At 38.0% G+C, this 25,134-nt stretch overlaps 1 protein-coding gene across 5 annotated transcripts in view; it reads left to right on the forward strand.

Moving 5' to 3' along the window:
- The window catches only part of LOC121314789 (triple functional domain protein-like), a 183,765-nt gene that overhangs the window by 69,104 nt on the left and 89,527 nt on the right, over positions 1-25,134 (forward strand). For all 5 annotated transcript variants that reach the window (XR_005950156.1, XM_041248463.1, XM_041248465.1 and 2 more), the window contains exons 3-6: positions 16,439-16,513; positions 20,630-20,744; positions 23,224-23,416; positions 23,965-24,477. Coding sequence is in view for 4 of the 5 variants with exons in the window: in XM_041248463.1 (XP_041104397.1) it covers positions 16,439-16,513; positions 20,630-20,744; positions 23,224-23,416; positions 23,965-24,477 (896 nt within the window). In the remaining variant the exon portion in view is untranslated. The remainder of the gene's footprint in view (positions 1-16,438; positions 16,514-20,629; positions 20,745-23,223; positions 23,417-23,964; positions 24,478-25,134) is intronic.

Genomic DNA, 25,134 nt, shown 5'->3' on the forward strand with positions numbered 1-25,134 from the left:
GTTTATCACCACCCCCCTTTGGTATATTTTGTTTCTTCATATTTTATTATTTTTAGTCGCCTGTACAGTACAAATAGCCAAACATGAAAAATTTGCAATGACTTCAATCCTCACATTGCTCTCATTTTGCTAATTTCAATGAAAGGCTCTTGTCAGATGAATATATTGTATTATTTTTGTTTGCTTGTCATATCATGTCCAGTGTGTAATCTTTTGTAAAACATAACATGCTTTCCTTTTGAAAGTTTTTCACGTATTAAGGCCATGACCTGATGAAAAAAAAAAAAAATCTACATTTTATTATAGTAAGTTACTTACTGTTTCACCATTGGATTGTATGTATGTATGTATACAAAGTACATTTAACATAGAACAACAGAAACATTGGGCAAGTAAATGCAGTTTAATAATCAATATTAAAAGTAGATCATTTTTAATATAGCTAGTGTAACACGGCGCACCCTAGGGAAAATGAAAGCGAAACAACACAAGGCACTTGGTCTGTAGGCTGCTTTACTACAATGGAATAGTAACACTAGTTAAACATACTCTAAATAACACAAATACAGGTACGTTCACATGTGTTAATAAAATAAGGTAAATGTCTTACCAATAGCAAGGTGAAGCCTCCAAACACTGGAGTATACACCAGATGCATCGAACATAATTAAAATGAACCTTTTTAAAAGTTTAACGTGATGCCTAATTGATGAAATGGTTGACTTGCCATTCAATAAAATCATATGAGTTCTGGAATTAAAAATTGGAATCATTTACTGTAATAAATGAATCTGTACTACCTACTGACCTCCCTATGATGCTCAAATGCATCCGTCTAAAGATTAATACTTTCAGTTTGCGTCATGCACAAGGTAAGGGTTAACAAAAAAAAGGAACGATATATAATTCATTTGCAGAGATATTTTTATCATCATTAAAAAAATACCGGTATATAGCCCAACCCTAGTCATTAGGCTTGCCTAGCTGTAGCCATGCTCTGAGCTGTAATGGGCCGACAGAGATTAGTGCATGTATAACTCAGCAGGGCTACAGATTTTGTTCTCAGAGGGATTCAGAGATGTGTACAACTGAATGATGACCACAACTGAAACCACAACTTTCAATACAGTAGCTACAGTAAATATTCAGCTGCTAATCTAGTCAGGCATTTGTCATCAATTTGACACCTGCTGTACTCTACAGCCAAGACACCAACTGTGCAAATTAATTGTCTTTGCGTTTTTATTTTGTATGGGCCTCTGAGAAAGTGAGAGGATTAAAATCGACAGTGATCAGCAGATACGGATTCATGTACTGTACTAGGGTCACGAGTAGGGTGACCACCTTTTCAAAATGCAAAAACATTTTATACTGTATATTTAATAACTGTATTTTAAAAAATAAATATCAACTTAGCAACTTTGAATGCTTCTTAATATTTCACCACTGTAACCTGTTCTAAAACATTTTCTGCATAATGTATAAAAAAAAAAGATCTTGTTGAATCATTTGCACTTTTCCTAATCCATGCGTATGACTGTTATAACCCGTTCCTCTGTGAATTTGCACAGGTGCTTACTTTTTTTCTTTGTTGGAGACGGCCTTATAGGGCACTCCTTCCTTTACCGACGTATCACTATCAGTGTCACTTCAACTTTTAGACTCAGACATTTTGCATAAACAAAGAAAATACTAAAATTAAAATAGTCCACAAATTGTGGTTTGTTTGCTGTCGCCAAAGTAGATCAGTGTCAGGCTGTTGGGGAACACGTGATGTGAGTGTAAAAAGTCACATGATGATGGGACTATATAGTTTTATGTCTTCTATTGGCTATCCAATGTGTCAATCATTCTGGCACTGTGTAAGGCTTTGCTCCAAACAGATATGCTTGGTTTGACAGTTTGTTTATCTTCCGAATAAATTAATCTGAAGGGACATAAGTTCCCCTTTAAAACTAAATTTGGCTTCAAATTTCAAAAGTGTATTGAATTAAGTCACATGGGATTAGTATTGCAGTGTTTCTAGTTAGGCACGTAGATATTGTTTGATACGTACTACGTCAAACCTTTGAATGTTAGTGTGCATTCTTACTTTACCTGGTGACCTATCATAATCTTTTTTTTATTTAATGCTTTGAATGGCTATGACCTTTTTACTGCAGTGCCATGTCACACGATTACGCATAAACAAACTACTATTGTATGTGCAGCTGTGATAAGCATGGATAAAAATCACCGTTCGATGGAAGAATCTGCCTTGCAATATACAGTATCCGTATTGGGGGGAGGGGATACTAATGAATAAATACAATTCTTAATTAATCTATTGTAGCAAACTGTACTGTCTTTAAAATATTATGTACACTAGGGTCCCATGTGATACTGCCATTTGGGATACAGAATATAACCTTTTAAAAAATATTTAGTAGTGCAGTGCCTTTGTTTAGGATGTACAGTGCAGTTGTTAGCTGTATAAGGCAGGTTTATTGGCATCACAAAATGTTTCTTCACACGACATTACTGTGGGGTTGACATTTTAAATCACATTGACTTTGCCATCCGTTACCTTGACAATGAGGAATATCTTGTAGATTCATGAAGATTGCCTGATATATTCTGTGGTCTTGATTAATATTCCGGGCCTCTCTGTGCTAGAAAAAAAGGGGAGAGGGTGGGGAGGAGGAGGAGGAGGAGAGGGTGATGTAATCTGTTCATCCCTACATTCTGTTTGTTATCTACAGAAGTAGCCATGCAGTAATTGGTCCTGAATGTTGCTCAGTTTCATCATCACTGCAGCTGTTTTATAATGCTGCACAATTTGCAATTCAATTGGATTATTGCCGCTGTGCTTTTGAGAAGTCATTCTCATCTTGTCAAGCTTTTATTTTTTATTTCCTCAGATAAGCCTATGCAGTGTTGATTATGTATTATTATTATTATTATTATTATTATTATTATTATTATTATTAATCCTTCCTTTTAATCTTCCCCCCCTTTCACCCACTTGAATACTACACCCTTTCAGGTTGCCCCTGGCAACCAATTGGCAATTTATCCTTATTAAAGTGGATTTCAGTTGGTGTTCAAAGCAGCCTGTTTTGTCATTGATCATGTTAAGGCAACACAAAGCAAGCTGTTATTAATGGACTTAGTCAAAGGAAATCAAGGGCTTTCACGATCAGTGCCTTCATTGTTTGTGCACACAGGCTAAAAAATGGAACCCTTTGTTTTCAGAAGATTGTTATTTCATTTTAATAGACATTTTTTGCAGTTACTTTAACAATGTTATATTAGATGTTTAAGGCAATAAATACCTATTGTATTTAAGGTACAGTGACTAATTGTTTACAAAAGAATATCTGATAAGAATTACATACTTTTTTGTGTACTGTAATCCACAGTGTCATGGTGGTGCATGTTTTTTGTACAGGGTAGTATCATTTATAATTTGGTTCAAGAGCAAATTGTTGACTGGTGAGATTACAGTGAGAAACAATATTAAAATCTTGCTGGGAACATTTAAACCTGCTTAAATGTCTTTTCCCCTTGTCTGAATTCATTAGACTCTTCTTCTATTAAACAATGTAATAATAATAGTCATGATGGATCTAGTTATAACAATGACATTAACCAACATTCTGATTTGTATTGGCCTATATACTGAACACAAAGTAGGGTCAACTGCCTTGACTCTCAATATCCCTCATTCTTTAATGTGCTCCACAGTGACTCTTGCTGGTAAAAGCAAAGCAAAGCTTGAACAGCTGCTTGCTTTCTGTCTAGCACCTGTCGTTCTGGCTGCAGACCAGCAGCCAGCCAGCTGTGCATGCAAATGCCTGTATTGGATTTGCATTTCTTCACTAAGTTCACCCCCTCCTTTCCCAGTTGGCCACCCACCAACAAACAACATCAGTGCGTAAAAGGATCCCCCTGCCATGTGCCATCAGGCTTTGGAAAGTTGGCACTTCTAAAGGTGAACCTCCTCCTCTCTCCCCTCCTTCACCCCTTGACTGACTGGAAATTATGTCATTGCTTGCATTTCACTTTCTCAGAATATGGGGATGGGGGGTCCCCGCCCCCCCATAAGGCTCCAATTTGGGGTGGTCATAAAACTGAAATTACAGAACCAAGTTAAAATAAATTCTCCACTTCGAATGCAATATACATGACAGTGATGTTTGCTTAGCTGCTGTTATTTTACTGATTTGTTTTATAACACATATTTGAGTAGAACAGTTGCAATTGAAAACAATGGATATACAAATAAACTATTAATATACATTAAATTAATAAAATGAGGGAACAGTACACAGCCAGCTGAGATTAGCGTAACTGAAATGCAGCTCTCCCTACCTTCTCACTAGACTGCAAGCGGTAATCTGTGCATGCCTTTAAATACTCATTGATTGCATCTGCATTTGGTTGTGGCTGTCAAGTTATTTTTTGTGAGCGTGAAAGAACTGTCAAATGAGTTGTACTCGTATTTTTGAGTTTATCAGAGTACAAATTTATTTTATAGGTATACTTTTTTTTTTCTTACTAGTCTACAAATTTATTTTACAACTATGAATTAACTTTTTACGATTCTGCAAGGTACAACTTTTTATTTTAGGCACAGTATTTTCTGACAGTTATTTTGCTCCATAAAGTTGGATAATATTAATATTCTGTAGGCTGTTAATTCTTTCATTGAAGGCAATCCCAGAAAGCACCCTTTCTGGCCCAGAGGTTGTATGGCTTTACACATTAGTTATTGATTTTATGCACTGTTCAACCCTCTCGTTTCAAGCGAGTGTGGTAGTAATAGTTTTGAGTATATGTGTGTGTGTGTGTGTGTGTGTGTATATGTATATATATATATATATATATATATATATATATATATATATATATATATATATATATATATATATATATATATATATATATTATATATATTATATATATATATATATATATATATATATATCTACTATTTTGTTACAACGTATTAATATATACGGTATATAGATATTCTATATACTATATATTGTTATACCAAGATAGAATGTATACTGAACAACTATAATAATTGGTGTTATCTTAACACCCATACTAACGTGTGGTATTTATATTATATATAAAATTTGGATATATATAGTATCTTATCCCACACAAAATCTAATTACATTATCTGTTTGAGGGCCTATAACTTAATATTTGTTATTATATTAAGCCAATAAAAGGGTGTTTATTTGTTGTTGTATCAAGGGTAAATGTGGATTTCCACAGCTAGCTTGAAGTAAGATATATGACTTGTAAAGCAATGTGCCCTAAAGCATTGAGTCAGATGTCTGTATGACGTATTTAATGAGAGAGCAGTACATTACCTTTTATTTTGCCCATTACTAAATAAATTGTCTGCCCTAGTGTTGAGTTGAGTAAATTTGCTCTGTGATTCACACACTGGAAACATCTAGTTTTCTTTAGCAGGACAGTTTGTTGTCTTTTGGCCTGTGAGAGGATGGATAGCTATTGCACAGCTTCCTCACTGTACTGCTCCCTATCCAGTGATAATACTGTATGGGAACTTTAGACCTGGCAGTGGTTGACAGTGTTCTTAAGTGAAATAATGTGCTATGATGGGCAGTGAGGCCTGACTAGTGCTGATTCAAGCAGAAGTTATTGAAATCAATAATACAGGAGCCATGCATGGTGTGGACTTAAAACTGCGTAGTTGTTACCACTTCTGATTTTGAGATTTTACACACAGGTTGCAAGGATCTCTCCAACTCTAGACATTTAAGTAAAGCATGTGTGTTGGATTCCAAAGCTTTTATCAGGTAGCCTAAATAGTTTCTTCCTTCAATCTTTTATATTTGTATTTAAAACCCTATTAAATGTGCATTCTAATCCAGAATGATTTATCTACAATACAACAGTAAACACACAATATGATGTGGGTCTATGTAATGAGATTATGCCTTTCCTTTCCCAGCTCTTCCAGGTACTAGAGAGATTAACACATCATTAGCATTCCCAGAAATATTGTATTTATTAATTTTAATGTATTTATTTGGCACCACTGCACATCCATATCTCAAAAAAAAAAAAAGTAATCTTTGTTGCTAATTTACTGTGTGACCTTCGCCTTTTTCTCTCTTTGTCGTTCTGTCACTGTTGGAACCTAGGTACCTCTGGGGGCCCGCTGTAAAAACAAGATGTTACTAATCTAGTTAAAACTGTAAGAGATAGAACAAGAAAATCCCTTCCATTGTACTGTATAAACCTACTGCTGTATAAATTCTACTGCAATTTTTTTTTTTTTCCCATTTAAGACGACATATTGGAAATGGCAAAACTGAATATGCTGTTTAGATTTGGAAAATGTGATTGTATTAGACTAGGGACCTTAGGATTTATAATCAGTTAAAATGGACAGTAGCCCTACTGTAATGCAGTTCTGTTTGAAATGCAGGAGTAATAGTCTTCTGTCTTTCTGGACAGCAGATTTTAAAGTTATAATATTACTCTCTTGTGTGGTCACAAAATACAAGAAATTGCTATGCTTATACAGATGTACTGTATACAGTATGGTCAGCTGGAATTCTACTGTAGGTGATACTACTCTGATCAAGCAGCAACTTAAAGTATGTAGATCATATATATATATATATATATATATATATATATATATATATATATATATATATATATATATCATTTTGAATCATTTTGAATGGTTTTGGTTGGGGACATGCTGCAATGAGCCAGTAGAGAAGACAAGACCTTTACAATGACACTGTGATTGCTGAGACTGCTTGGCATACTCTGCACTTCATATTGGAATCTTATGTAGTGTTGAGCTTGAAGCGGCTTTTTATGGCCATGAAATTGCTGCAGGTGGCCAGTGGAGCAATTCCATGGAAATGTAATGTACAGTAGGTTTTAATTTGGAATAGTGTTGTCATGCTTAGCATGATAATGTGTTACAGTACTATATGTGTTGTAATGTGGGCATAGTTTGAGTATCATATAAATGGGTCCATTGCCAGGATTCACATTTAAGTGAACTGTACAAATTAAGCCTGATGGTCGCTGGATGAAATCCCCTGGTTGTAACTATTGTGATATAAGCTGTACTGTAGGTTGTGTAACAGTAACTGTTGCTAAATCAACAGAATCGGGCCATTTTATGATACAGTAAATGTTTTCTGGTTAATTAATTAAAGAAGTAAACTTTGTATTTGATTAAAACAGAACAAAGGCAAATGTGTCTACAAATCACATCTGTACAGTAAATGCACACTACTAATGTATTTGAATTTGTGTGTGTGACTGTGTATGCATTGCACAGTATAGGCTTATATATACACTGTACAGTACTGACCATGTATACTTACAATATGTTGATTTAGATCATTACAGTATGGCTTGGAGACTTCGGGAGTATCGGTTCATCATTTTGCTGTATAGTTAGTGTCCAGCTGAGAACTACCTCGCTTTTAGAAACCGTTAAGGTTTGAATTCAGGGACTTCAAAGTGCATTACATCATTCAGCTGCAGAACAGAAGCAGCAGTCTCTTCAGTGTATGCAGTATTAAAAGCTGCAACCTTGCTGTGGTGCACAATAAAGTGATGATGCTGATTGGTTTAGTTAGAGCTACGGTAAAAGAAAACAAAGAAATAAATCAGGAGCAACATACTGTATGCAGTATTAGTAACTGAAAGAGGAAAGTACCATAGACATGTATTCAGTACAATACATCTCGATACAGTAGTCATCAAGTCATACTACAAGTCAAAAACTACCTGAAATTTAGTAGAAAGTCATACTGTTCACCAAGGTACAAGATCCCTACAGTATTTAAAAGCTGTTGCATTGCAAGTTCCTAAGTCTGGTACCACAGACGAATAAATGTTTCACCATTTTGATACAACCAAAGTCAAGAATCTTAATGAAAAGCAGTTGGATCACATGCTTTTAAATGGGTCACATTTACAATAGTCATCTGTTGGCTGCTGCTAAATCTTATTTCAGTTTTGTTTAGCAGGGATTTTGAAATGGTCCCCATCTTTCAAACTGCTTGGACTGGATATCAGTAGGCTGATTTTTGCTGTCTTTTGGAGATTAGTAACTTAGTTTGGGGGGGGGGGGGGGGGGGGGGGGGGGGGTCTTTTCTTGGCTAACTTCATTTGAGGAAATCAAGATCTGTGAAAGCAGGCATATACTGTACGAGAGAGCAAAATGAAGTGGTGACCTGATTTATTCAAGCACTGTTGTGTTAAAAACGGTTTTGTGTTTATTTGATACTGCATTATTAAAAGTGATAATTTGGTCATTCAGTTGTCACACGAAAAAATGAGTCCCATTTGACACTTGTACAGTCGCAAGAGCTGTTGACAGTTGCAGCTGTGTGTTGAAGTGCCATCTTCAGCTTGCAGAATCACAGCTAATATACTGCAGTGTAAGGTATGGCTGCAGGAGTCTACGGTCTGGCCTGGTTTGAAAGGATGACATCACCTGTTTGCGAGAAGGAGGGGGTGGGAGAGGAAGAGAATGTTTGGGTGAGTGCTGGCTCAGAGTCTGTTGATGGATTTTATTGTGATTCCAGTGTACCCTGCATAGCTGTTAAAGACATACACTTTTTTAAAATTAATTTTTTTACTGTACCTGACTTAAAGTATACATTACATGCACACTTGGTTAAAGGTCAGTGAGCTACTGTAGTGATTCCCTATCCATTACCTCATGGGTATTTATCCCTAAAGACCCTGTAACCTGAATAGATATAACAAACTGCTCGTCAGAGTCTGTGACGCAGTCGGCCTGCCCCCGAGAGCATAAATAGACTGCATACACAGATCTCGTCGTCATTTCTCTTTTCATCTGACCTGAGACGAGAGAGACTACAAACAGGTAAGTATCAAAGTTACTTATATCTGCTTTTCACTTGTGTAATTACACTACTTATGCAATTGTATTGTTACATGCTTATAGTAATTGCTACTTACATGTGTTGTGCACTCCCAGTGGCCTTGTGTGTCGCACCAAGCTGGCACCTCTGTCACCCCTTCCTTGGGGATTGAAGCTGCTTGCAGCCTTCCCCACAGTGTCTCGTTGGCACTTCAGTTCTTCTTGCAGAATTAGTGTGAAGACTGTAGGCTTTCGTCAGTTTTCAGACTTTGGTTAGCCAAAAGCGTTATAGGTGGGCATCCCTAAAGTCACTCCCGTGGTAACTGTAGGTCCCAGACCTACTCCCGCTCCCGCCGGTACTTTGTACAATGACTGAGGTTACCCTTTGCTGATTCACTAGAAGCTGCTGGGCTCAGCTCTGCTTTGGGTCTGACTGCTTGCATGGGTACTGTGCACAGTGCATCGTGCCGTACCGTACCATGGTACCGTGTTTATTGACACCGTGCTGCGTGCAACGTGCCATAACTGCACCACACCGTGCAGTACTGTACGGGTGCTCATACACCATGCAAGTAGTGAACGTGGTTCAGTTTGCCCTCTTATGGTACTATACCTGATTAACTTTATTAATGTGCTATATATATAATATATATATATTACTTTGCATACTCATCTATATAATAATATCTATATAATATAAATCTATATATGATATATATATATTACTGTCACATAGCGACGTTGCTGCTGACACAGCTAATGTTTGGTTACAAGTACTGTAGACTGTACTTGTTGCAGTAAATACCATTATAGTATTACAGCAGCGCGGTTGTTTTGCACAACTGCTGTTACAGTATTCCGGGTTTTCATTCTTGTGATCTATGAAAGACTGCTCTCCCCATGGAGGACAAGCACGGCACTTCAGTCCCCTTTCTCTTCCTCTAGCTCTTCTTCACCTACCCCTGCTTCCCCTCATAAAAAGGGGAGGAGAAAGCGCCACCGGTCTAAGAGATGGGAGATCTCTGAGCAGCTGGATAAGTTCTGGGCAGCTACTGCATGAGCGCACCGCTCCACCTACTCCCATTGCACGTTGCGAGCAGCAGGAAGTAGCAATCACAGAATGGCATCTATTGCCGCCTCTGTGGATGATCAAGAATTCCGCTCTGAGGAGGGAAACTCGGATAACGCAATACCAGTGGTGCATCTTCCGTTATCGGCAGAGCCTTTGCAGCTGATTAAGAGGGCCACTGAGACCTTATAAGTTCCATGGCTGGTAGATGAGATGTGGAAGCACTATATTTTTGAAGATAATACCGCTCCTTCTTAGGTGTCTCCTCCAGTGCACCTGGACTTTCTTTTTGAGGTCTATTCATCCTGGTGTCACCGGGCTACAGCGACTGTTGTTTCACGTTCCATGGGGACACTGTACAGCGTGCATGATGCAGAGAAACTCAGCTTGGCTGGCGTTCCTCCTGTAGAAGCCGCTGTTACTTCGCTGGTGCAAACACCAAAACTAGCTCTCCTAAATAAAGATGCTACCTGCCCGAATAAACAGTGCAGGGTTTAAGAGAGCATTCTCGAGTGTGTTTACTCAGCCGGGGCGTTCACCGCACGGTTGGGTAATTACAACAGTATCTTGGTAGCATACCAGTACAGCTTGTTAAGGTCTCTGTCCCAGAGTCACGGACCCACATCACAACAGCTCAAAGTTGAACGAGCAGGCAGTGGGCAGGAACCTTGCTGCTTTAGTAGTAGCCAGAAGACACCTCTGGCTGTCTCACGCACAAGTGGCTGATAGCCCTGTGGTAGATGACACTGCGCACATGTGAGTCTACAAAAGAGCTGGTTCCTAGTGGCCTCCTCCAGTACACAGAGACCGATACAACCGTCTCCTGCTAAAGCCAAAGGGGTTTTTCACAACCCACCCGCGGCTACGAAACTTCAAGTTCTGTCAGCAAGCACAAAGGCAAAAGCCTCAGGCTAAGCCACAGGCAGCAGCCCTAGCAATTTGCTGCCACAGGTCCAGGGCCCTTTTTCAGAGTACTGCCGTCAATGCACCAGAGACTTGGGTGCTCAATACTGTGCCGACTGACTACTCTGTACAATTCAAAAACGGTCCCCCTCCATTTTGGGGTGTGAATAAAATATTAGTTATGGACCCATGGGATACAGTGGTGTTGTATCAGGTGGCGACAGCCTTGCTACAAAAGCGGGCTGTTTGCACGGTACATCCTCTTCATTTGGAAGAAGGTTTAGGTACTTCCTGGACCAGTTGTCCTGTAACTGGATGAAAATTGCAGCCAGTAGAGGCGAAAGAGAATCTTTTATAATCCCATAGAGTCCCAGGAGCTTCCCCACACCAGTTTAAAACTAGTCCTTATGTCGTTCCAACAACACGCAACTGCTTTCTCTGCTGCCAGTTTCACCATTGAAACAGGTTCTCATCCTTTTATCCCCTGTGCAATTATTGCCCTATTAGCCAGCGTCCTGCACGTGGTTCACAACCTCTCAATGAGTTGTCCTCAGCTGTTTTTTTTACATGGAGTATTGAAATAAAACTGCATAGGCATCTGCCAGATTTCTTGATCACGGAGGAGTTTATTAAAAAAGATAGAATTGAATTACAATTTCAGTAGTAAATTTAGATTAGCATATGTTTTATATTCTCGGCCCACAGCTTTCATATTATTTGTCTAGTATTTGCCTAAATTATTTGATTTATTTAATTGCTATGAGCACGTGAGAATTTTTTTTTTTTAATGTCATGTTAAAAGTTGCTGCATGCCTTGGTGTAAAAGTCTCCGCATGCCACTGTATTAATTACTTTTCTTTCAGATGCCTGACTTTAATGTTACAGTAATGGAGTGCACATGTTTAACCCAGCGCTCTCTCTCGCTCGTAATTTGACAGAGAATAGTTATAAAAGACATATAGCAACACCATTCAAATATACTGTATTTTAATACTAACATGTATGCTGCTGCTGTTCTTGGATTTATATCTGCAGTTCACTTGATATTGCACAAGTAAATTCATTTACCAATGTCAAATCGCACACCAGTAATATAGGATATAATATATGTGATATATATATATATATATATATATATATATATAGATTATCAATATTCTATAAATAATACTATTATATATTATAATATATATATTATAGTATACGTTATATTTAATAATATAAAAATTTCAGTCAATGCTTGGAAATTCTGGTCTGTGATTTGGTTAAAACCTCATCATAGGAGCAAAAATAGATTTAACTATTGCCCTAACATCCTTACACCACCGGGCAATAGTTCCCAAACCTGGGATTGGTATCCGCACATCACTGTCAGTCCTAAACTTTGCTCACGTTATTGTAGGAATGCCTCACACTTTCCGCCACTCCTACCGTTTAAGAGAAAAAGATTCTGACACTTAACAGAAAGAATTACCTTAAGAAAAAATGTTTTCTTTGTTTTTTCATTGACACGCTAAGACTTCAAAAACATTTTCTGTTATTTATGTTATTTATTTATGTATGCTGTATCAGCTATATTTAAACAAAATACTGTAAAACCATAAATACTTGTGACCAAAATATTTGGCGAATCACACATATAAAAGTTATTTTGCTCCAGAAATGTTGGCGATCTGTTGCACTGGTAGTAGTATATTATGTATGTACAGCACTAAGATATTAAAACATTTTTTTTGTTGTTTTTTTTTCCTCATACTTGAAAAACACATTAAAAAATACAAATGCTTTTAAAAAGACTGGATTCCCATTGGGCTCATTTCTTTTTTGATTCTATTGATTAACCAATTACCAATTCTATTGATTAACCAATAACCAATTCTATAAATTAACCAATCAAAAACTAATCGAGTGACAGCCCTAAAAATAAATAAAGATAGATAGATAGATAGATTATATATATATAATATATACACACACACACACACACACACACTGAGTGTACAAAACATTAGGAACACCTGCTCTTTCCATGAAATAGACTGACAAGGTGAATCCAGGTGAAAGCTATAATCTCTTATTGATGTAACCTGTTAAATCCCCTTAATTCAGTTTAGATGAAGGGGAGACAGGTTATAGAAGGATTTTTTAGCCTTGACATAATTGAGACATGGATTGTGTATGTGTGCCATTCAGAGGGTAAATGGGCAAGAGAAAAGATTTAAGTGCCTTTGAACAGGGTTTGGTAGTAGGTGTCAGGCGCTGCTGGGTTTTTAACGCTCAACAGTTTCCCATGTGTATCAAGGATGGTCCACCACCCAAAGGACATCCAGCCAACAGCAGGCCAGTGGTCAAAAACGGCTCATTGATGAAAGAGGCCAAAGGAGGCTGATACGAATTGTACAGAGCAACAGACAGTCTACAGTTTGTTAACTGACAGTCCTGTACAACATTGGTGCCAAAAGACCCATAAAAGAATGCACAACTCATCGTACCTTGACATGAATGGGGGGTGACAGCCGACGACCAACCAGAGTTCCACTTCTTTCAGCAAAACACAAGAAACTGCGGTTGCCGTGGGCTAAGGAACGAAAACACTGGACACTGGAGAACTGGAAAAACAACAGGTCTGATGAATCCTGGTTCCTGCGGTTTCACGCTGATAGGAGGACTAGTGTATGGAGAAAACCACATGAGTACATGCATCCATCATGCAGCGTGTCCACATTGCAGGCTGGTGGTGGTGATGTGATGGTGTGGGTTATGTTTGCATGGCACACATTGTGCCCCTTGATAAAAGTGGATCAATGTTTGAATGCCACAGGATATCTGAACATCATTGCCAATTGGGTGCATCCCTTCATGGCAGCAGTGTATCCATCTGCTAATGGATTTTTTCAGCAGGATAATGCCCCATGCCACAAGGCTAGGATTGTCCAGGAATTGTTCCACAAACATGACAGTGAATTCAGTTTACTGCAGTGGCCTGCCCAGTCACCAGATCTCAATCCAATTGAGCATCTGTGGGATGAGATGGAATGAGCTATTCGGAGTAGAGATCCTCTATCAGCCAACTTGACACAATTGTGGGAAGCATTGGGGTGAACATGTGCCAGCATCCCTGTGGAACACTTTCGACACCTTGTAGAGTCCATTCCCCGACGAATTGAGGCTGAGCTGAGGGCAAAAGTAGGCGCAACTCAATATATAATTTTTTTTTTTCTTTTTTTTTTTTTTAGGGCTGTCACTCGATTTAGTTTGATTTGGTTAATTTCAGGGCATTAGTTGATTAAATCGGTAGATTAATCCATCCACATTTTTAATAAAGGTAACAATCTTATAGCAGCTGCCCTGCATAGTAATACTTCTAAATCAATAGAATCAAAAAATGAGCCCAATGGGAATCTAGTCTTTTTAAAAGCATTTGTATTTTTAATGTGTTTTTCATGTATGAGAAAAAAAAACAAAAAAAAAGTTTTAATAAAGAATCACGACATGTATTATAATTCCTTATATATGATACCGGGCAACAGATCGTCTTTATATAATATATATATATATATATAATATATATATATATATATATATATATATATATATATATATATGGCTGTTAATTAATCGCAGTTAACTTCTGTGATTAACACGTTCATTTTTTTTAATGTGTGTTCATCGCATCGCTGTGTCTTGAGCCTTTCTGAACACCGCACTTCAGTCCTGGCCGCGGCAGCATTGGATTGAGTGTCTGAGTGCAGTTTTTGTTTAAGTAGAAAGTTAGTCACTAAACCGCTTACTGGAGCAAAGCACTTAAAATGAATGGGAGTTTTTTTTATTTATTTTTTATTTAATGTTCTGACGGCTCACTGGATATGAAACCACTTACTTCACTACTGTTGAAGTGAGTTCCAGTATCACACAGGGGTACATATAGTCACGCCTTCACTTCTCAAGTCCACCAGCTGCGACAAATTCAGGATCCCTGCAAACACGTGAATCAAGTATGGTAATGTAAGACTTTTTTTATGTATGTATTTATTTCTTAATTTATTTAAATTAATAGGCTGTGGGGTGGTTTTTTTTTTTTTTTTTGCATGTAGTGCCATTTTCGTGGTTAAAAGAAGCCTACCAATTTTACAACTGTTGCTGTAGTTTTTGGTTATGTTACACCGTGTGTGTGTGTATATATATATATATATATATATATATATATATATCTATATATATATATATATATATATATATATATATATATATCAGTCCACAATCACATTTAAAAATAGATCAAATAGATCTTTGTATTCTGCTGATCAAGCTTGAACCACACATTTTATTGTGTTGATTGTATTTGTAATTTCTAAATTATTGCCACTAGTAAATTTTGGTGTGGTTAAATAAATACATTTTCAATGATTTTATTTACAATTAAGGATACTAATGATAGAAAGAAAGGTGGTCTTATGAAAATGTCCTTTTCCTTCACATTTGTTCATAGGAACACAAATCTATCATTTAAAGCTGTATACCGTAATTATGATATTTGCTATGCAGCTTAAAAGGAACGATATCAAAACTATAATGTACCTAAGCGCAAAACCGACATACTGACTTACCCATAAATCGAACATGTGTTTTTGTGTATGAAGACATTTTGTAAATTTGTGTTTAGGCTATATATTGGACTGCATTGCTTCGGCAGCTTAAACATGATGTAGCGAATGTGAGTTTCGAGATTCTAAGGTCCCTTTAGCTTTTAGTGAGCATCTACTGTACCAGTGGAATAATGACTGCACAATTAGGAAACCGCATCGACCTGAGATGATCATTATTTAGTATAGTGTAAAAGTCTGGAGTACCAATAATGTAAACTGAGCAACATGTTGATTCATCTTAAGTAGAATACCCAATTGAAATGTTTACAAATAAATTTACTGTAGCATACTGCACAGTTTATTAGAAGTGATACATTTACTGTACGACGGGCATCTCACATAATGGTAGCATTATCTGATATTCTGTACAGTACTACAATAATTGCATCAGTCTTCTGTCATAACCAACCTCTTCCTAATGATTTATTTAGATGGATCTGATCCTCGACTGTTCTCTGAAAATCCTAAATTATGTTCATGTCTTGTTTACCATGCTGAGTATTTAAAATGGACTTGGGGAAATCAGTTTGAGCTCTCAGGAGGAGCACTGTGTTTTTGTGTTTACTGAAGAAGCAGATGAGGTGAAAGTCAGAACGACATGACATCCCTGAGTGAACATCTCTGCCTGTTGTTGTAGTCTGTAAATTAGCCCAAGCAGCTTGCCAGAAAGCCAGATCATAAGGATCTAGCTGATGAATTCCTCTTCTGTCAAGATGACAGTTCACGTTGGTTCACATATGTTCCCATTGGTTGACAATTACACAGCAATAAAATGGCTTTATTGAAATGTTCTCATCTTTTTTATGTGTTTTTATTCTCAGTCATAGAAAAAAAGGGCGGAATTTTAAAGTTGATGCTTCGCTGAGCACGTGCAGAGTATTTCCATATAAAACCCTAATGTGCATTTATTTGCTTTTATTTCAGGGTTTCACAAAAATGATGAGATGAATGCGATGGAAGTGCTACCAGTTTTAAAGGACAAAGTTGCCTTTTTATCAGGTGAGTTGAGACATTTATGCTTTTTACATTTCTAGTGCTCAGCTTTCAAGTGTACACACACCTGCATCCGTGTTTTCTAAGTTTCTTCCTTCTGCATTACCTGCTAAACACCGCCATCACTTATTGAGCAGGAATAAATAGTCACTTCTAATCTTTAAAGGCCAGATGTCTTTAATTGGTTTGAGCTGTTCATAACTGTGCCTTCTGGCAATTAGCTGACTGTTATAATATGTTTTTGTGTGCTATGGAGACCTGTGATAGTGTTACAGTACAAGTGATTTGTGTTTGTTGTTAGGCCTGCAAACAAACTGTTATTCAAGAAAAGAAACAAATATATTTATACTTCACTAAATCCTACAAAATGTCCATTACATTTTTACATGGATGTGCATTGATAGTAGATTGATAGCTCTAATTGTATATTTGCTTGCAAGGAGGTATATCACACAACTTATATGGGTGTTTTTAATTAGCTTTTTTTTTTCCTTTATTCCTACTGTAGCAGGGAGTTTTTTTTACAGAACAGCCACTTGCAGGCTTTGTGCAGTTAAGCAAGGAAAAGTACATCTGGACCTCCTGTGTGGGATGAAAGTGGTTCAGTAATGTTTCTAAGTTTAAAGCATTTGGTTAACCTTTCTGCTTAGTCAGTGCTTTTTCAAATGAATTGAAGCCGGCTGAGTTGAATTTCCTTTGTTTGATACCATACAGGGTTGAATCCTTGTGTTTTTCTTCTGTGTGGTATCATGTCAGCTTCCTCACTTTGTTTTTTTTTTTTTTTTTTTTTTTTTTTTATTTATTGATTTATTTATTTTTAATTTAGTCGTCTCCAATTTTTTACCCCGATTTTCTCCCCAATTTAGTGTGCCCAATTATTATCTGTATCCTCTGCTCGCCGCTCGCAGCCCCCCCCGCCGACTCGGGGAACGGAGGCTGGAGCACGTGTCCTCCACAACGTGCTCTTGCCAATCTGTCATTTTACAAGCTGCGGATCCACAGCGAGGCCACCAGACCTATAGTGCCGGAGGACAACACAGATCTGGTGGCTCCACTGCAGAACCACAGGCGCCCTATCGGCCACAGGGGTCGTTGATGCACGGTGAGCCGTGGATTCCCCTGGACCTAAGCCCTCCCTACCCCCCTGCCACCTAAGCCCTCCCTACCCGTTCGGCCATTTGTGCGCCACTCCCTAGGAACTCCCGGTCACGGTCAACTGTGGCATAGCTGTGACTCGAACCTGCGATCCCCAGACTATACGGCACAATCAGCACTCCACGTGGAGTGCCTTTACTGGATGTGCACTCGGGAGCCCTTTTTTTTTTTTTTTTTTTTTTTTTTTTAAAAATATAACAACGTTGTTTATAACATACTGTGTGCCTCTTTGCAAAAGGGAAAACATGGTTAACTTTACAATAGTACTTATTCTTTGGAATATATTGTTTAGTAGGCATTTGTGCTCTGCAAAACTATTCTACAGTCATTTTGTGACTGGGATCATGTTTTGTAATCTTAAGAGAGTACAAGTTTCAAGCAATTGAAAATAGCTACAAAATGCACCTGTATTGACCATTGTATGCCTTCAAAATAAGGATGGTGGCTTATTTGGCCATTGTTTGTTTTAAATTCAAGTTATTTTCACCCCTCCTAGTCTCTAATGTTATCCCTGTGGTACAATTTGAAAGGTTTGGTGATTTTAGAACAATGCGATTGTAGTACTCGAGGTAAGTGCAGTACAGGGGATAACAACGAGAGGGGTGGAAAATATCCTGTAGTATCCCTTTCTCTGTCACTTAAATTGCACACCTTACAGTAAGTGTATATATCCTCCTGAAGAGGTGAAATGTGAGTCTTGCTCCAGTGTAATACCATCACCGTTGTTGGACAATTTTGTGCACACCTGTTCTAGATATCTTTTGAACCTAAGTTGTGAAACAAAATATGTGTACGTGTTCCAGTGGGAGTATTCGGGTATCACTTCCAGCAAACAGGTACAGTATCTTACATTTTCCCATCCTTATCTGACCTAATACAGGAAATCAGGTAGACTGATAGCTCCTGACATTAATACCAGTGCTTAGTATGTACCGTTTTAGACTCTCTAGTACATCAGGTCATAACCAGGTCATACACAGCCTAAAGAACATGTCCACTCCTAATGGGAATATCACTAATGCTACATTACCGATGATGAAAACATTGTTAAATAGTTTGTTTTTTGCTGGTCATCAGAGGCTTAATCAATTTAATGGTAATAACAATAAAACAATGTTGCCATTTAGTTTGGTTGACCATATGCTAATATTTCTAATACAGCGCTTTGGTTACTGATATATTTTACTGTAGGTGACCTGGTCTTGTTACAGAGAGACCATTGGTGTAAGTTTGAACAAAATAAAAAATTAAAATACCTTCACATTCCAAATGCAGAACACGAGCAATAAACCTAAAGATCTTCCACACAAGGAAAATGGTCATTCTGCTAATGCTAACAAGAAGAAATATATTTTGAAAGATTAGCCCTTTTTAAATAGTCGTACATCAATCACACACCCACCCACAATCTGTGACTCTGTAGGAAGATCAGTTGTTTTATGCAATGCTGAACATATACTGTCCATACTACAAAGTAAGTATTGCACAGTTTGTAGGGTAAATTCCAGCATGACATTACTCTAGTCATGAGTACAGAAAAAAAAAAAAAATCATGACATTATTTTACATTTAAAATTGCATCTCTGATGCTTCATAGTTGTCATAGGGCCTTATATTTACCCCACCCTCCCCGAGTGGCGCATCCAGTAAAAGCGCTCTGTGTGAGTGCAGGATGCGCCAGATAGCGTGGACATCGCCGGTTCGACTTTGGGCTATTCCACAGCCGACTGTGGACGGGAGTTCCCTGGAGGCTGCACTCAATGGGCTGAGCGTTGCCGGGGAAGGGGAGGGGTCTAGGTCGGCCAGGGTGTCCTCAGCTCACCGCGCACCAGCGACCCCTGTAGCCTGCAGGCTTGCCTGTTAGCTGCCCAGGAGCTGCGTTGTCCTCCTACGCTGTAGCTCCTGGGTGGCTGCGTGGTGAATCCGCAGGGTGTAAAGAAGCAGTCAGCTGACGGCACACGTTTCGGAGGACAATGTGTGTTCATCTTCGCCGCTCCTGAGTCAGTGCAGGGGTGGTAATGGTGAGCTGAGCCTAAATAATAACTGGCCATTTCAAATAGGGAGAAAATAAAAAATAATTGGCAACGACCTAAATTAAAAAAAAAAAAAAAAAAAAAAAAAAAACAACAAAAATAAAACCGAAACAACACAAGTCTTTGTTGTCCTTAATAACCACCTAATTTGGGGCAAGGTTTCCTCCCTTTGCAGAAAAGCATCAATCTAAACACAATCCGTGACCTTTATTAGCTTACTTTGGATATGTCTTGGGTGTGGCATTAGGCAGCATATTTGTCAATTGTACCATGGGGTCAGATTTTAAAATCCAGCCAAGAGATAAAGCTGGGTGTAACACGGTGTGTGTGTGTGTACTGTTGCCGGGTCTTTCCAGGTCTTATTTGCTTATAGACAGATTTACTCTTGGCATGCTTAGGAGTTGCCCTGAATAACCCCAACACATGTTAACTTCTATTCTGTGGGCCATCAAAAATGTGTGTGCTGTACCAACACCAGAGTGCTTATATTCTTGTAATCTTAATGCATTTACTAGTAGGGGGGACAATGCAGATCAATCATTCTAAACAGTAAATCTTATGTTTGTTACAGTTTTGTTGGTTCTGAGTATTCATACACTGGTCTTTGATCTAATTGGCAGAAACATGATATAAATAATGACCAAAAAAAAAATTCAAATAAAGACAAATAGTTTGTTGCGTATCAAACTGTACATTTGTGATCTGTCCTTGATCACCTGTATTACAAGAACCAATCCCAGGATGCTGTTGGATTACAATACAAGTACCTTTGTTATACATTAATACTGGCAGGAAAGTAAAATTAAAAACTGCACCCTCTACACCCTCTGTTTTCTATACAGTATACTTTTGCAATACAAATTACTTTCTTACTCTAGAACACATGTTGTATAATAATGACATGATATTTAATGGTATTTCTTTTCTCTTTTAGGTGGCAGAGATAAGCGTGGAGGTCCCGTCCTAACATTTCCATCACGCAGCAACCATGACAGAATACGACAAGAAGACCTTAGGAGACTCATTTCATATCTAGCTGGTATCCCTAGGTATTAAATGAGTATTAAATGTTACTTACATGTTAAAACGATGGTGTTGCTAATTTTAGCAGGATAGTATCCTGTCTGGAATGTCAAGAAGGTTCAATGTTCAGTCCCTTCTACAAGAATAAGTGTGACCTACCCAGAGCGCAAGGATGGAAATACAAGCATGTACAATGTGTTAATAACTACAGAGTATAGTTAAAACTTACAGTAGGCATGTCTAATTCATTTTAAGCTTAAGGAGATAAACATTAGCACCTATTAAATATTACAGATTGAGGCATAAAAAACTAAATTGAGAAAAATCCATCATCCAACATTAAACTATCAAATATGCTATCAAATACTGGAGAAAAAAAACCATAGATAGATAGATAGATAGATAGATAGATCTCAACCAACTACAGTGAGATCTGTTTGCTAAATGGATGGTTGCCCAGATTTTTCCTGTTAACGCTAAATATGAAGATCATTTCTAGCCTTTAGCAGTCAGAGTTATCTATTGCTACCCTACTGACTGCAGCAGGAAAACTGGGGCAGAACATGTGATATCAGCTAGTTTCTGTAGGCTAAACAGGCAGCGTTATCATACAAGGAAGAAGCAGGCAGTCTGCAAAGACCAATAAAGTGATAAAGTGCAAGAGAGAAATTATAAATTCACCATGTCAAAGATATAGAGTTGACTTGGAGAGCTAGCTCTGAACAGTATAATGACACACGAGTAATGCATGGCATTTTGTGTGTTAAGGTGGAATGCAGGAGGGAAAGCATTTTACGTTCATGATTTTAACACATATACATATACAATGTAAATGATATTAGATTGTCTTTCTGCCACAGGTTTTCTATTCGAACATTTTATTCTAGTGTAAGTGCTTGACCTGATTTGATTATGGAGATTCCTAATACTAATTGGCAAGCTGATGCTTGTCTTTTAAAGCCATAGGCTACAGTAAGACATTGTTGCCAGGGTGGGACAAATCACGTTGCAGGCAGGGGCCATTTTGGCCACTAGCTTTCAAAAACTGGTTGCCAAGCGAACTCTTAGTTAACGTTTTCAAATTGGAACAATATGAGGAGACCTGTAGGTTTTGCACACATGTTGCTTTTGCTTCCTTTAAAAAAAAAATTATTTATTTTGTGGGAGGGGAACTATTTACAATCTATTTACCAGGGAACTAGCTACATAAAATTCCATGGAACTATATTCTGTGCGTACAATGTCCGGGAAACTATATACATTAAACAACTATTTTATGTATATATGTCACTCACTAGCATAAAGTGCTAGTGAGTGACATATATACATAAAATGCCAGAAAATAAAGCTACATTAATCAAATGCAGGGAATAGAACTATGTAACAATTCCTACTGTCATATGTATATTTACACGATTCTTTCAGAAATAGAAATTTGGAACTACATATTACATGGCAATGGGTAAATTTCACATGAACTGTGATATCTGTTAAACAAATTTAGTCTTGCCAATGGTATGCAGCACGGAGAGATTTCTAAAAGCCGTCCCATTATTTTGAATGCCCATATGAGCAATATGACTGCACAAAGACACCTCAACACTCCCTTGTTGTTGGCCTACTTTCTGAAGTTGGTGGGTAAAAAATCTATTTGCTTTTAAAGGTTTTTATTTTCATGAATTGGCAAAAGCCGTCTCTTCCAAACTGCATACAAAGTAGAATAAATTTGGAATTAACACTTCCACTGTTCTACCCTAATTTGACTGGCTTATGCGTGTTACTATGGAAACAAGAAAAGGGCGCTGGTTCCACGATTGGCTCTGCGAGATCAAAAGGGACAGTGCAGATTCTGCCAGTTTTTAAGCAGAAAGCCTTATTGTAGCTTTTCTTTCTCTCCCCTTTTCTTTTCATGATGAATTTAGTCACTGACTTTTTAAAACTTATTAGATTATCCCAAGTTTAAGAAGCAGCTTTTAACCAGGGAGGTTGCTATTCACTTTTCATTTTTGGCCAGTTAATTCAAAGTAGGTGACTTGGATTATGCACAACATCTGGAGTGATGTATTATATAATAGAGTTACTGTTAAGCCCAGGAGAGCTACAAGCTGAGAGCCAGTAGATTCCTGTCTTGATTTGGAACATGTTTCAGTGTCTCTCTTTAGGGTATAGCAAATTTGTACTGGTTCACTTTTCAATGCTAATAAAATGGCATTAAGTTAAAATCCACTAAACAGGGAAAACAAAAACAAAAAAAGGTTGTCTTTTTAATGGAAGCCGTCCCTCAAAGTTGATTGTTTGATGGATTTAACTCGGGCATCAGTTTGTGAAAGTTTACCCACTTCCAGTGCATCTTCTGGCGATTTTTTTAAATTGTATTTTTCTCTCCTTTTAGGGACCTGTATTTATTTGTGTGTAATGGCATTTAAAGAATATGCAAACAAACTGCTATTGTATAATACTACTTCATGGTTGTTGACTGTCATTGTTTTTCTTTCTTCCACAAAGTGAGGATGTGTGTAAGCGAGGATTCACAGTGATTGTGGACATGCGTGGTTCAAAGTGGGATTCAATTAAACCTCTCCTAAAGATCCTCCAAGAATCCTTCCCATGCTGTATTCATGTTGCACTGATTATCAAGCCTGACAACTTCTGGCAGAAACAGAGGACTAATTTTGGCAGCTCAAAGTTTGAATTTGAGGTAAGTCATAATTACTTGAGCTGAACAGTGTTTGAAGTGTACAAAAAAAAGTAATCTCCCTGTTGGAAACTCCAGTTTCACTAAATGCAAGGGTTACATACTGTATTCCAAAACACAGCTGGTATTTAAATTGTACTGAACCTATTTAAAAATAAATTAAATAGAGGTCCCTGCAGGAAATGTGATAATGGTCGCAGATTAAGCTCTTACGATTTTCAAATATTCTCAAATGGGACATATTTACTGTAAATTGGCATCACTGTGTAGGACCCTTTGATTGACTGCCCTCCTATACACAATGTGTAAACAAGGAGGGTACACTGTATAACAAAACTTGCTGTTGATGTTATGAATTAATTACTTGCCCAAAAAGCTACCATCTATTACAATGATGAAGAATCAGATCACAACTCATTTTAGACTTTTCTGACTTATTTAAAGTCTTCCTGGTTTGATGAAAACAAGTGTGTCTATTGACATCATGTATAATTAAAAAATCTGCATTACTGCTTCTTAATTTCCATTTCTATCTGTCTCTTTCTTTTTAGACAAGCATGGTGTCAATAGAAGGCCTTACCAAAGTTGTCGACCCTTCCCAGCTGACCCCGGATTTTGAAGGCAGCTTGGATTACAACCACGAGGAGTGGATCGAGATCCGGGTGGCATTTGAGGACTTTATGAGCAACGCCACGCACATGCTGTCTCGACTGGAGGAGCTGCAGGAGATGCTCGTGAAAAAAGATTTCCCTCAGGACCTGGACGGGGCGCGCCGCATGATCGAGGAGCACTCGCAGCTCAAGAAGAAGGTGATTAAAGCTCCCATCGAGGAGCTGGACACGGAGGGGCAGAAGCTGCTGCGGAGGATTCAGAGCAGCGACGGCTTCCCCAACAAGAACACGGTGACAAGCAACGCCGACCTGCAGAGCCTCGTCCCCAAAGTCTCCTCCATGCTGGACAAGCTGCACTCCACCAGGCAACATCTACACCAGATGTGGCACGTCAGGAAGTTGAAGCTTGACCAGTGTTTCCAGCTCAGGCTTTTTGAGCAAGACGCAGAGAAGGTAATGGTCATGTGCTTTCTGTGGAACTGATCTTAGAACTGCTGTTTCTTCTATCTTTGACCAGTATTCTACTCTGTTCTGTATCTGTGGCCAAGCTCTAATTGTCGACCTAATTTTATACCCTGAAAACAAAATCAGCTTGGCTCTAGATGAAGAGCAGTTTTAAACATGTGATCAATTTGGGTCTTAAAAATTGCAGATTTTGATGGTAAAGTTTGACTCCTATTTTGTGGCTGTTACTATAAAATGAAAGCTTGATATTTTGCCTCCATTGGCATCCATCCTTTTTAATCTTTCGTTGAGCTGAGAAAAACTGGGGATGAGGCATTCAAAACTGCTTGTTCACCAATAGCCTTGGCATCTCAATGTCCACTCTTCAGAAATGGTCAAAAGACCCCAAATCTTGGAATTGGAATGCAGAATGACTGAGTGGGACTGGTACAACAAACAGTGTTTTACAATGAACTCCATTTCAGTAGTCTGTGTGTGTAGTGAGCTGTTCCTCAATTATCGGAACCTATTCTGCATATAAATCTCTGCAGAGCGGCTTGCTGTGTCAAGTCAATATTTCAAAGCCTTGTTGCTTTAGTTGCACACTCCGCAGGGGGTTCACAGGACATGCTTTTGCTCGTGCAGTAGGAGGCTTCCCTGCAAATA

Source organism: Polyodon spathula, chromosome 4 (assembly GCF_017654505.1).
Source record: "Polyodon spathula isolate WHYD16114869_AA chromosome 4, ASM1765450v1, whole genome shotgun sequence".
In the NCBI taxonomy this organism is placed as follows: Eukaryota; Metazoa; Chordata; class Actinopteri; order Acipenseriformes; family Polyodontidae; genus Polyodon; species Polyodon spathula.